The sequence below is a fragment of the Nyctibius grandis genome, chromosome 5 (genome assembly GCF_013368605.1).
Source record: "Nyctibius grandis isolate bNycGra1 chromosome 5, bNycGra1.pri, whole genome shotgun sequence".
In the NCBI taxonomy this organism is placed as follows: domain Eukaryota; kingdom Metazoa; phylum Chordata; class Aves; order Nyctibiiformes; family Nyctibiidae; genus Nyctibius; species Nyctibius grandis.
The window spans coordinates 10,538,534-10,552,056 of NC_090662.1; the positions used below are offsets into that span (position 1 = coordinate 10,538,534).

The 13,523-nt window shown below is 37.0% G+C and overlaps 1 protein-coding gene across 1 annotated transcript in view; it reads left to right on the forward strand.

The window, feature by feature from the left end:
* The window catches only part of SEMA3A (semaphorin 3A), a 177,766-nt gene that overhangs the window by 132,050 nt on the left and 32,193 nt on the right, over nt 1-13,523 (forward strand). The window contains exons 8-11 of the mRNA XM_068400555.1: nt 8,389-8,531; nt 9,685-9,799; nt 9,898-9,967; nt 11,041-11,185. Of these exons, the coding sequence (XP_068256656.1) occupies nt 8,389-8,531; nt 9,685-9,799; nt 9,898-9,967; nt 11,041-11,185 (473 nt within the window). The remainder of the gene's footprint in view (nt 1-8,388; nt 8,532-9,684; nt 9,800-9,897; nt 9,968-11,040; nt 11,186-13,523) is intronic.

Genomic DNA, 13,523 nt, shown 5'->3' on the forward strand with positions numbered 1-13,523 from the left:
ATCATCTTTTGCCTTCAGTGCCTCCATGCTCCACTTCCTCTCCTAATACATCACTTTTTAACATAAAGACTGTGATATTTAGTTTTTATCACTCATCCAAAGCTCTAAAGATGTAGGTTACACAGTTAAGGCACAGGCTTTCCAGTGTTTTTATTTCCAAGCATCAATGTCAAAAACTTCAGATAAATGACCGAGAGAGGAAGGAATAGGCTCTTAGCTGGAACTCTCATTAGCTTTTTGTGCAGAGAAGTTAAGAAATACAGAAAATTGAGATTAAAGTATTTCTAAATAGAGACAATATGCTGCAAGCTTTACTTTCTGTTCTGTGAAGGACATTAGTTTTCTCAGTTGCCCAGTTATTCTCTCTGAGGGACAAGTAAATGAGTTTAAAATTAATTGTGTTGAAAGATACACAACACCTTAAAACATAGTCAGCAATGGAAAAGAGGTGTTAATTTTGGTTGTTGTTCTGTTAAAGAGATAATAATCACCTCCTTTAAATTAAATTGGATGGGTAGATCATAAGCATTGTTTTGTGAGAAATCTAATTTACGTTGAGAATTAAGCTATAATTTTACTGAACTTTTGAATTCACTTTTCTTCACCATATAATTAGACATTACAGGGAATCAAAACTGTTGTTGTCTCTTTAGAACAAAGGCTTCAGAAACAGCTAATTGCATCAGAGATCAACATTTTCTTCCTTCTCCTTCCTGCGTGAGCTAAAATAGAGTCATAGAATCATATAATTATTTTGGTTGGAAAGGACCTTTAAGATCATCGAGTCCAACCATTAACCTAACACTACCAAGTCCACCACTAAACAATATCCTTAAGCACCACATCTACTCATCTCTCAAATACCTCCAGGGATGGTGACTCCACCACTTCCCTGGGCAGCCTGTTCCAGTGCTTGACAACCCTTTCAGTGAAGACATTTTTCCTGGTATCCGATCTAAACCTTCTCTGGTGCAACTTGAGGCCATTTCCTCTTGTCCTATAGCTTGTTACCTGGGAGAAGAGACTAAAACCCTCCTCGCTACAACCTCCTTTCAGGTACTTGTAGACAGCTGCCAGGAAATATTACTCCCAAGAAATATTCATACCGATTTATGCCTCTAAGGCAGAGGAGGAGAAAGAGATCTCGGGGCAGTGGCACTGCCTGGAGATTTAAGCCTTGTCTGGTTCTCAGAGGCTCATTTACACTACTTTAGAGGTGTTAAGTACTGCAAACGAAGATTGTGCTCCCCTTAGGGTCCGTTGTCCCTGCGGCACCGGGAGGGCCCGGGCGCGGTGCGGGGCCGCAGCTCGGCGGGTCCCCCGGCCTCCCGCCCGCGAGGAGGCGCCGCCTCCAGCCCTGCCAGACCAGCGGCTGCTCCTGCTGCTGCTCTCGCCTTTCCTCCCCTCGGCCTGCTGCTGTCACAGGAAGCCTGGCTCTCCTGGAGGGGCACCCAGGAGCTCAGGCCCCTGACTGACCTTATAAAGTTCTTCACTTCTCCTTATAGCTATCCAGCCAGCATGGAGCTTATATGCCTCAATATATTATTAATGCTCCGAACTACGCCTGGCCTTCTCAGCTTTTGCTCCAACTATAAATCTGTAATTCTTAAAAAACACCCCTTCACTTAATTCAGATTTAACATCTCTCACAATGAGAATGATCCATAGGTGACACTCAAGGTCAAAGCACTGAAAACCCACTACTAAATTCCTGTTGCTGTATACATAAGAGTAGCACTGAGATGTGGAGGAATTTATACGTGTAAAAGCATTGTGTGTCTTTTTTTATATGTGTCTTTTTGCTTGCTATGTTGCTGTTGCATCCATGTATTGAAATGATGGAAAAGTGATATATTAATGTTATTTTTAGTACCTTTCATCCTTGAAAAATCTATAATCTCTTTATGTCACAAAAAATTTCACACAAGTCACCACTGAAACAGAACAGCCAGATTCTGCAGAGAGTAAGATTTTTTTTTCTTAATTCTGAAAACAGTTTTGCATTAGAAAAAAAATGAAGAATATGTATGCAATTGAAATTGCAAGAAGCCTTAGCTAAACTTTAAACTTATTAGCCCATATCATAATCTGACTATGTCACCAAAATTGCTTTTACTAGTCTTTTAAAAAATTTAAAAACAATGGGATATGACTTCTAAGAATGAGAAACTAACTGTCATAGCTAATGAAGCATTTTAAGATCATCGTTCCTCATCATCAGTCTGGCTTGACTCAAAGCCAAACTGCTTGATAAATATCATCAGTCTTTAAAACTCTTTCTGACGAAAATTTCCATTGCAACATCAGTGAGTGACCATAGTGCCTCTTACTCTGGGATAGCTGCTAACATCTCAATCATGCATGGCCTGCATGCCACACATCCACCTCTGCCTACCCACAGCTTTGAAAACACTGTCTTTAAATCACATCTCTACTCTGTGGTCTGTCCCTGGTACTACCTTCCATGTCAGCATCTGACAGTAAGTTACCACAAAACCCTCATATTAGGTCCATAATAGCCACAAGTTATCCCTTGTGCAAAGAGCATTCCCACCTTGAGGATGTGGTCTGATGCCGTCCATGTTGTTGAGGAGCTTCACTATAAGTGGTGCGTCCATGAGAGCTCCGCTGTGTTTGCCTGAGTTGTTGGCAACAAGAGGGATGTGAAAGCTGAAGAATTAAAATGAAGGGACTTTGGAAGAACACCAATAAAAGCTTTGGTGTTTTGTAAACTACAGTTGCATGTGTAAAACCACAAACCAACTTAGCTCTCTCATCACCATATATTAAAAGCTTTGTCCTCTGGTGACCTTGCCGAGCGTGCCTGTGCCAGACAGCTCTGCTGTGCACATTTGTGACTGGTGCTGCAAGTCCTCCTCTCTGTGGGTAGTAGAGCTCGCTGTGATTGCAAGCACAGATTTTCTGAGGACAGTGCTTCAGTCTCTGTGCTGGCTCTCAGTGGATGGGCACTGTACATCGGTATGAAGTCCTAAGTAGCTGTCTATTTTTGTTGTTGCTAAATTTTTAATTTCAACTTGTTGTCTTTGTTCCTCTCCTTAGGGCCCCAGTCACCCTCCAGTACTTTTCATTAAATTATAGCAATTGCAGCTTTACCAAGCATAAAATTTCCCTAGTTTCCTAGAATTATCTTGCTGTGAACTGATAAATTAGTCATTTTGACCATAAATACACAATAATAGGGGCATCCAGTTCAAGCTCTTTACAAAACATTTCCTGAGAGAACTGCCCTTTGGCTCCTCTCAAGTAATGAAGAGATGACCCCAGCTTCTGTTCCTTCAGCTTACTCAGTCTTGACAGCTAAAGGTAATTTCTGTGCCTTCAGGTTTATAGATCTTCATTAAAATGCTAATATAATTCAGTTAGAAATTCAATTTCCGACTTTTACTGTTTCTTGCTGTTGGAGGGTGTGTGTGTTTGTGTGGTTGTTGCTGTTAAAGAGTAACATTTGTAAAAGAACAAATGCAGATCGATTTTCTTTAGCTTTTTCTCAACCTGAAGTGCTGAGACAAGCAAAAAATGTTTCCATTACTTAACTAAGCAAACAATGGCGTATAAATCATAAAGGCAGCTGGACCAAGGTGTCGTTTTCATAAAGAGCCAGGTTTCTCATGAAGGACAGTTTAATGGGCTGCTGCCAGTGAAATGTCTGCAGAACTGGTAATTGCAGGAGGGCACACAAAAAGTGGTGCTAGAAAGGTGTCGTGTGGGAGCTGAGAAATAACCCCACAGCCAAGACAACTGAAAAAAGGAGACTGAAAAAGGTGTGTGCTTTAATAATTTGCTTCTCCAGGCTGATTGTTTTAAGTAAAAATCTAAGTTTTTATTTTTAGCTTGTTCACATTGGCTGCAAGATCAGAGAAGTGTTTTTAGTTGTAATTTTATTTTGATCATGTTTATGCTGTGGCTTTGCTTCTCCTTTGATCATGCTTAAACATGTTTCAGACATGTTTGTTTGATGTATGCTGTTTTTTAAAGCACTCTTCCACATTGCCTGCTTGTTTTTTTTTAAAGCAACGAATCATTGTAAAATATTTGCCATCAAATTATTTCTTAAATTCATTTTCCCAAAACATGCTTTCTGGACTTTTAGCCAATGGCAGACTGCTTTTAAACAAGGAAGTGTTGAACTGTTGTAACAGCATTTCTGAGTGCTTCACAGATTGGAGACAGTTTTAGGGTCACAGAATACCCGATAATTCATACACAGAAATTTGAAGTCATCCTATCTATCCACAATAGCTGCAATACACCGACATTTACAATTGTCTCTAGTAGGTTTGGATCAAAGTCCCACTTTCCATTCAGTAAAACTTGCTTGAAGTTCATTCCAGCACTGCTTTTGTGGCTGTGTTGAATGTATGAAATAGGTCAGCCCTGACTGAATTATTTTAAACTTCCCATGGGGACCCCTTGATACTGAACCTCTTTAATTTTGCAGGGTAAGGCAGGGCAGTCTCAATACTTGAACTTACATGTACATGGATGACATTCTTTGCTCTGCTGCATGGGTGAGCAATTAGGAGAGTCAAGGAGAAGTCCCTCACCTGTGGACAATATCTCCCTTCCCTTCCTCAAAGAAGAGTAATAAAGAAATGCTACGTAGTCCATGGAGAGGGCTATGTTGCGTGACTGCCAGCCATCTGGCTGATTGATTCATCATGACCCTAAACAGTTAGTTGTAAGCATGGTCTGAAGCCCTGGAGTTAAATGCAAGTGTGCATCAAGCCTCAGGCAAGTCAAACAGCTCCTCTGCTAATGAAACAATAAAGAACACACTACAGATCACTAGTTCACACCACCCACTTCTTAGCTTTATAACCTTCAAAATTATCAACCACATTTCTCTCCTTCTCTCCATACGTATAATCATGATGTTGCTTTTATGATCATTGTATTCATTCTGAACAGAAATGAATCTATTTCTATACGCAACAGAACACATGTAGCCTGTTCTCCTTTATTTGCTTCATTGCATAAACATAGACCTGTTATAAGGAAGAGGGAAAAAAACCAAAATACCACCAGTTAATAAGAGCAAGGGCCCTATAACATGAAGAACCACTCTTTTATTGACTAAAACATATCGATTTAATCAGATGGTGAAACAGCCTGAGGTTTGCTCAGTAAGACACATCAGTGTTACTCAACAAAAACTGTTCCATCATGTACAATGGATGTGTTCTACTATGAGGCTGTGTGACCACTTTATTTTCAGAGATGTAGTTTGGATTATTAATCACTAATTGAAAATCTGAATTCATCCTAGACAAGTACTGGTAAGAAATGTATACCAAGCATATTCACATGTGCTTTGGCTATGGCATTAGTTATATCTGCCTTACTCACACCGCTCTCCTCTACTACCACTCTGACAGAATTATCTCAAATACATATTTTCAATTTCTTAAACTATTTTTATACCACTCTTGTATCAGTCCTGCTCTAATACTAGATTCTTACTATTTCTAGGTTCACTTACAAAATTGTGAGAGGGAAAGAAAAGAATAATAATATGCTAACCAAGGGCAAGTTTATATAACCCGTACTATATTATTGACTCAAATGAGACTCCCCACAGTATCTTCGTAGGCCAATGTAAAGTTAGATTTTTGATGCCTGATAATACAGTGATTTATTTTAGAATTTGATATCTTGTGATTTACAAAAGCCATTGCACTAGAAACAAATCATTCAACCATTTGGGAATGTATTTAGGTTTTAGTTGAATGATTTTTTTACCCTTTTCACTAAGGCCTTAAGATTATAAAAACAGTGTATTCAGACAAGAAGTTCTCCCGATCCAGTAGCCCAGAACAGTGTCTGCGAATGGGTATCCTCTTTCTCTGATGTATCCTTCCACAGGCTGCGATGCAGAAATTTTCCAGCTGTAGCCTTGTGTTTCTTGTGATACAAGTTCATTCAAAGCCCTGGCAGATCGTATGTAAAATAACAGATATTTACCATGGTACAATATAGTCTAGATATTGTTTATCTTGGGCCTTGTGTTAGTGTAACTAGAAGACTATTAAATGCATGCTAGAAAGAAAGGAAGTGAATTTAGTTGCTTGAGTTTGGGGTTTGGGGTAGAGAGCTTAGGCTACTTACAGATTTTTGATGTTTTTGGATGTCTAAAGAGTTATTTTAATAAACAATAGGTAATAGACACAGTTCCACAGCAAAAATGTTCTGTGGCCTGTGTTGTTCAACATGTTCATAAATAACCTGAAAAAGAGGTTGAGCAGCAGGATGAGAAAACTTTTCACACGATACTAAGTTGTTCAGCATGGTAAGACAAAGGAAGACTGTGAAGAATTACAAAAGGATCTTATGCAACTGGGTAGCTAAGAAATCAAATGACAAATTAAATTATTCTTGATGAATGATGTAGTGATAAATCATGGGGAAAACCATGAGGAAAACATGGCTATCTTCACGTACAAAACTATGGGCTGTGGACTAAGCATTACCAATTAAGAGTGAGGTTCTGGGGTTCTGGAACGTAAAGTTCCACGAAAACTTCAGATTACTGCTTAGGAACTGTCAAATCCATATTAAATGTTAGGAATTAATAGAAAAAGAACAGAGAATTCAACATGAGCATAATTCATCCACCTGAACCCTGTGGGTATTTCCAATAGAGGAATTAAGAAGCACCAAATGTAGTTAGTAAGATCAATGTCCAAAACATGAAATCAGAAGTAGGTTTTAGTTCATTAGATTGTGTACGTGAGGAACAAATTCTAAAAGGACACTATGAATGCTAGAAATCTGCATGGGTTCAAGAAGAATGTAGACAAATAACTGCATGAAAAATATTGAGAGTTACTAAGCACACAGAAAGCAGTCAAGCTCAAGGAATCAGCTACACTGAAAATAGTTGGAGGAAGGGAGATTATTCTGGGAGAGTATTATTTGTACTTATCATATTCTTTCTTTGTCCCAGATAATTACTTCTGGACAATGTTGGAGTCTGTATATTGATCTAAGTAAACTTTAGTCTAAGCAAGTATGGTCATTCTCATGTACTGTGTAGATATATATGCACACACATACACATAGAGTACATGAGAATATATACACAGACATAAAAAATTATGCAGTATGTACTCATATAATAGAAACATCTAAACACATACATGCATATATATAAATATATCAAAATATGTTGCTTACAAACACTGCCGTCCTTAATAAGGCAATAGGTTTCACAGGACACCTAGAGCAAACTGGCAAAACAAAGTACAGTTCATTATTTCCATGACTATGTAGCAATAAACATACACTGAAAAGACGTTAATGCATGACACTAAAATAGCTTTTAATTTCACATAGGAACAGGACTCTGAGTAGTTAAATATAGTTCACAGTTAATTATCCCAGCAGGATGTAAAATGGTTATAAAACAGATTGGTAAATCTGTTGGATATGCCTTCTTTTTCCAAATATAGTGAAAGATACCAGCTGAAGTATCTCTGTAAAATACAGTGATGAGCCAGATTCATCACTGGTATGAGTTTACTGTTACGATTTCTATAAATTTCACTCCCAAAACTCCTTTACACCATTTTTTACATAACCGATCAGTGTGTCTGCATTTTATGTATTTTCATGTGTTGATGTATCTTCTTTATCACCAAAAAATGTTATCATCCTAACTGTCAATAAAGAAAAGTTTTTTATGTAAAAAAATTCTTTAAAAAAATGACAAGGCACAGTATTTCAACAACTTGAATAGAAATTCACAAATGCATTTCTCTTTTGAAAAAGAGACAAAAATGTTTCGGTTTGGGGTATCAAAAAATGTTTCGGTTTGGGGTATCATAATGTGAAAGTAGACAATCTCAATCAAAACTGCATTTTTTAATGCAATTTTCTCGACAGTAACACATTAATACTTGTCTAGATATAAAATACTTTATATAGTCTTCATTATTGCTAAAGCTAGGAATATTACATTTGTCTCAATAATTCTCTCATTTATGTGTGACACATAGAGAAAGATTATTGACCAAAGTCAAAACATCCAAAGAAACAAGAAAAATGTCAGTAATAAATACATGGAATTAGGAAGCCATGCTGTAATGTTATACAGCCATTTGTAAAGAGATTTCAGGAATATTTAATTGCTCCAATAATAAAGTTAAGATATGTTCATTAAAAGTTTGTAGCAAACACCTCTATGTATTAAATATAAAAGGAATGTAAATACCTGTCACATGTTAATGGATGATGATGTACCTAACATAGATATATTTGCTGTTTCATGCAAAGATTGATTCTTGGGAAGCAAAATCACAATTCATTGGTATAAGGAAGGCAAGTGGTTCAATTCATGGAGCAGTAACATGCATATCATTGTCTTCTCAGATCCTAGATTTATTAGTGCTCACCTGATACCAGAGAGCGACAATCCAGAAGATGACAAAATCTATTTCTTCTTCCGGGAAAATGCAATTGATGGAGAGCACACTGGGAAAGCCACTCATGCCAGAATAGGGCAGATCTGCAAGGTAAAATGATGACTTCTTTGTGTGAGATCGAATGCACTTGCTGGATGCTTTGCGAGTGATTTTAGAAATGGCATTTTCTTGCCTATAAGCTATTCAGTATTAACACTGGCATTGTGAAAAATAGTTAGGGAATAACACAGCCATGGGTATACTATTCAGTTCTTCTCTGCTTGGGGAAGCTTCACAAACGACAACGTTTTATTTAAAAAGTCATAGGCATCTTCTGAGGCTTAGAATGTGTCTGCAAAAGAGAGAATATTTTACAGGAAATGTGATACTTCCAGGTAGGCCAAAAACATTTGAAGAATTTACTTTTTAAAGGAATGTTTATACTTTTCCATTCCCACATTACTGAAAATCTTTAAAACAGAGGCAAAGGAAGATTTAATGAAACAGTTGATTAAGCTTAGCTGTAGAAATGGGCAACAAATCAGAAGACCCTTAATGACTGCAGATTGAATCATTCATCCCCACTCATAAACATCCAAATATTTTTCTGACAAATTTAAAACATTTCTACAAATGAAATTATATGAATAAATGTTGTAGCTTTGACAACTATAATCTTTATAGTAAAATTTCATGTTAATCCATAAGCACAATTTCAATTTATCTATCTCCTCAAATCCAGAGGTAACTGCTTGAAAACCAATTACTCCGTAAGTACGGAGTCCTTGGTGCACTTTATTCATAAGTTTTGCAGCTATACAACTGATCCCACTGTTCTGGCATTTTTATCTACTTTGTTCACTTGCAACTTGAATTTCTACTTTGTTGCTATCCAGTTAAAAATAATAAACCCCTTAAGCTTTACCAGGACATGGCAGCCTGGGAACTCTGGAGCAAAATACCCTGCTTGTCTTTCTCCAGTGTTATATATGTATTACAATATATAAAGAGGTTTGGGGTTTTTGGGTTTTGTTTTTTTGATGATGTGCTACTATGAAATATGTCACAATATAATGTAAAATAAAAGCAATTTGGAATTATTGTCCTTGACAACATAATAACGCTTTTGTATGTAGAAGGTGAATTCTTTTCTCTGTTTTCTGTAAGTAGCATCTTGTGGTTATTTACTGTATTTTCTCTGTACTCTGTTGGTATTTCAAACAGACTGGTACTAGATATTAACACAAAATACTTCTGTTATTAGAATGACTTTGGTGGGCACAGGAGCCTTGTTAACAAATGGACAACTTTCCTCAAGGCACGTCTGATTTGTTCTGTGCCAGGACCCAATGGCATTGACACACACTTTGATGAACTACGTAAGTGGCAGAAATGGCTTTGAATAAAGAAATGTTCTCAGGTATTATCCATATGACTTTAACTTAGTTTTCTTTTCCGTCTCTTGTTATTGTTACAGAGGATGTGTTCCTAATGAACTCAAAAGACCCTAAAAATCCAATAGTCTATGGAGTGTTTACAACTTCCAGGTATAGAACATATCATTTTACTTGCATGGAAACGTGGGTGGCTGCTTGTTTTAAAGAGGTCTCTTTGTTAAAAATGTTTTTAAGAAACACAAAATTTTCTTAACCTTTGAACTGAGAAGTCAGTGGCAGTAAGAAGTAATGAATTAGGTTTCTTTTCTTATGAGCAATGTACATCATCACCCTGAAGCAAGTAATCACAAAGACTATCAGTTTCTCAGGCTGTTCTTGCCCTTGAATGGCTTTTAATAGTGAGGATCAGAATTTGTAGCCCTTTTCACACAGACCTGGAAAAACAACACAGGCATAAATACGCTTGTTTGGGAGCAGGGTGAAATAGAAAATCTGTGGTGTGAGAAATTGGCTACTCAAGGAGGTAGTAGTAAAAAATATTGCTGAAATCTGGAAAGTTTAACAATCTTTCAAAAGTTCTGTTATTGTATCACACATAACTGTGACTTGAATGTTTTGGTTTCATTGTGCTTTCACCGAGACCAAAATTATACTTGTAACTGCGGCCTGAGGAATGTTTGCAGTACTGGTTGCATTGCCATATTTATCTGTGAAGGACAAAAGTTTGAGTTTCTAAACAGAAAGAATATTTCTAGTGATAACCAGGCATAGAAGAGGGAGATTTACAAGTCCTTACTGTCTTCTGTAAGAAATCTCAAGGTAAGAAACAACACTGAAGTTTGCATGTGTGCTGCCCAAATGACGGAAGAGACTGCTAGAAAAAATAGAAAAATGCAAAGCGTAGGAAAGAATTGAATAGTCCTCTAGGGACAGCCCCGATGAAGTTCACTCGAATTGGGGCTTTGGCCTTCTGGGGACAATATGTTTTAAATAGTGGAATAGCAGCCATCTGCTTAGGAAAATGTCTGAGAGATCGTATCGGTTTTGCTGAACTTTCACAGGAGGTGAGTTAGGATTGCTCTGAGAGCATGTCAGAGTTTTGATAATCAGCACATGCAATAAATTAGAAAGTAACAAGCTGCTATTCCCGTAGCTCTTCCACTCGATTAAACGAACTGATAATTTAAAGAACCTGATTTGATTTCTTCTCCCCTCATTTTCAGTAATATCTTCAAGGGGTCAGCAGTGTGTATGTACAGCATGACTGATGTGAGGAGGGTATTTCTTGGTCCCTATGCCCACCGAGATGGCCCAAACTACCAGTGGGTTCCCTACCAAGGGCGAGTGCCATATCCACGGCCAGGAACTGTAAGTACCCTAAGAAATATAGTAATCTAAAAAGGGAAAACTATGGAAAATATTTTCACACACTACATGGTCCTTGAGCTGAGATCCAGGAAAGAAACTGAAAAAGATAATGAAATAGATAGGCTGGCAGAAGGGAAAGCTAACAATTCTTCCAGGTCCAAAATGTCCTGGTTTTCTTGTAAAGTATGAAACTGCAATAACAACTTCATTTGGATTTTAATTTTGGCATTCATATTAACAACTTCAGCAGAAGCTTGAGCAATGGCTGGAGAATTTTATGGAAAGTCAAATGTTTAATAAATTGCTCTGCATTATCCTTTGCTTGGAATTTGTCTTTGTTCCAAATATTGACTGAGTCATTCTTAGTGAGAATGAACAGAAAACAGAGCATCTGCCTGGCTGTTAAGAAACTTTCAATTGTTCTCGACATTAAATCTAGTACAGTAAGAAGATACTTCTGCAATGGATGATAGAGTGACTATAATCATTTCTAACTTCGACTGGCATTTTTAAAAATCTATGCTTCTACCTGTTTCTCTGTTTCTAGTTTATGAGTAACTAAAATATCAGTGTATGTAAGACATCCATATTTACAACTCCTAACTGATGTCGTCACATTCTAGAAATATTTAACTGCCTCTGAAATTACCAGTAGTCTAAGAAGATGGGACATTTATGAAAAAAGCATTAATTGTATATATTGGGGTAGCTCCTTAGCTAGTATAAATCAGCTTGGCACATTTAAGTTCTGAAATACCATTGTTGAAGATTAAATATATGTGTGCAAATGTATACATATAAACATGTAAATATAAATGTAAATAATATATCTGTCTATAATATTATTTGAAAAGTCTCCTTAAATATAAGGCACAAAACAAACCAGGAATAACTTTGATCGTTTCTTTTAAATGATCAGATTTTCTGCTTTTGCCTGGTATGTTTTGAAATTGTTCCTTCAAACCTGGTCTTTCAACTGATCTCCAACAGTTAGACAATATATATGCTCACCCTAATGAAAATGAGTTCCTAAGTAAAAGAAAACAGTGGCTCCTTGACAGCCAGATTCCCTTGACAGCCAGATTCCTCAGCACTCCTCGCTCCCTCACAATGACTGCTGAAGGGATTCCTAATTTTTTCCAGAGTTAAAATACAGGCTCTACAGCACAGGAGAGGTTACGTTTCTCATTTGATGCTGAACTTTTAAAAATTTTTTTTAATTACTATAGTTAATGCTGATATGTCTGAGGGGTTTTTTGAAGTTGTATTGTTTTACACCCCTGTGGAAATGTGAATGAGTAGAAATTTTTGGTATTTCTTGTATAGCTAATGTCATCTTCCTTTCAGTCTGACAGACTTAATAAGTTAGTGTTCATTATTCTGTTTAGTCATATTCCTTTTTGATTCCAGTATTGATTAACTCTTCTAAACAAAAACAAATAATAGATATTATGTAAAACTACAGACAAAGACGAGTGTTACATTTTTCTGTCATAGAAATAGACTGAGATGAAGAACTGACTGCTGCACAGTGGCTCTGTTACATTTATTCCTGAGCAGAGGTCATTCAAAGCTCTATTGAGATTCTGAATGCACAACTCAAAATTTGCCCTAGAGACTGACAACACAGCTCTGCCTGCCTCAGAGGCTGTGAGTTATTCCAAGACTTGTCTGAGGGTCTTGAACTGAGATCCATATGAGAGAAGAATAACTTGATCAAATTCCCAAGAACAAGTAGAAAAGCAGGGACCTGAATCCAGCCCCTAGGTGGCCAGGTGACCTAAGCCACCGGATCTTTTGCCAAAAGTAGGGAAATACAGTTGTTACACATACTATTTTTTCTAGCTACCCTCTCAGAATGGATTTTACCCTTACAATTCCACCATAACATACTTATACTAAGATTCACAAAGAAAGTGCAAAGATGTTCAGATTTCATTGTAAACTTTTTTCTTGCCTAAAGGCGAATGTGATCACAAATTATACAATTCTACATAACCCTGCAGTATCATCATGTAATGCAAGAGGCCATGCCACCATAAATGATGTTAATTAAAGAGTGGCTGAGGCCATCAATTTCTCCTAGCCCACTTCCAGTGACACTAATCCTTCTCAAGATCTTTTTTTTTTCCCCTCACAGTTGCCAAAATCATTCTATTGTATTAGTAGAATAAAACTGCATTTTAAAATGAGAGATATTTCTGGCTGAAAATAATCTTTTTTTTTCTAAAGTGATAAAATTGGATGTATTTTTGATGGCTTGAAAACCTGTTGAGAATAAAGAAGAAAAGTTTTTGAAGTTCCTGTAGATGTCAGAGTTGTGGCTTCCTTTTCCAAG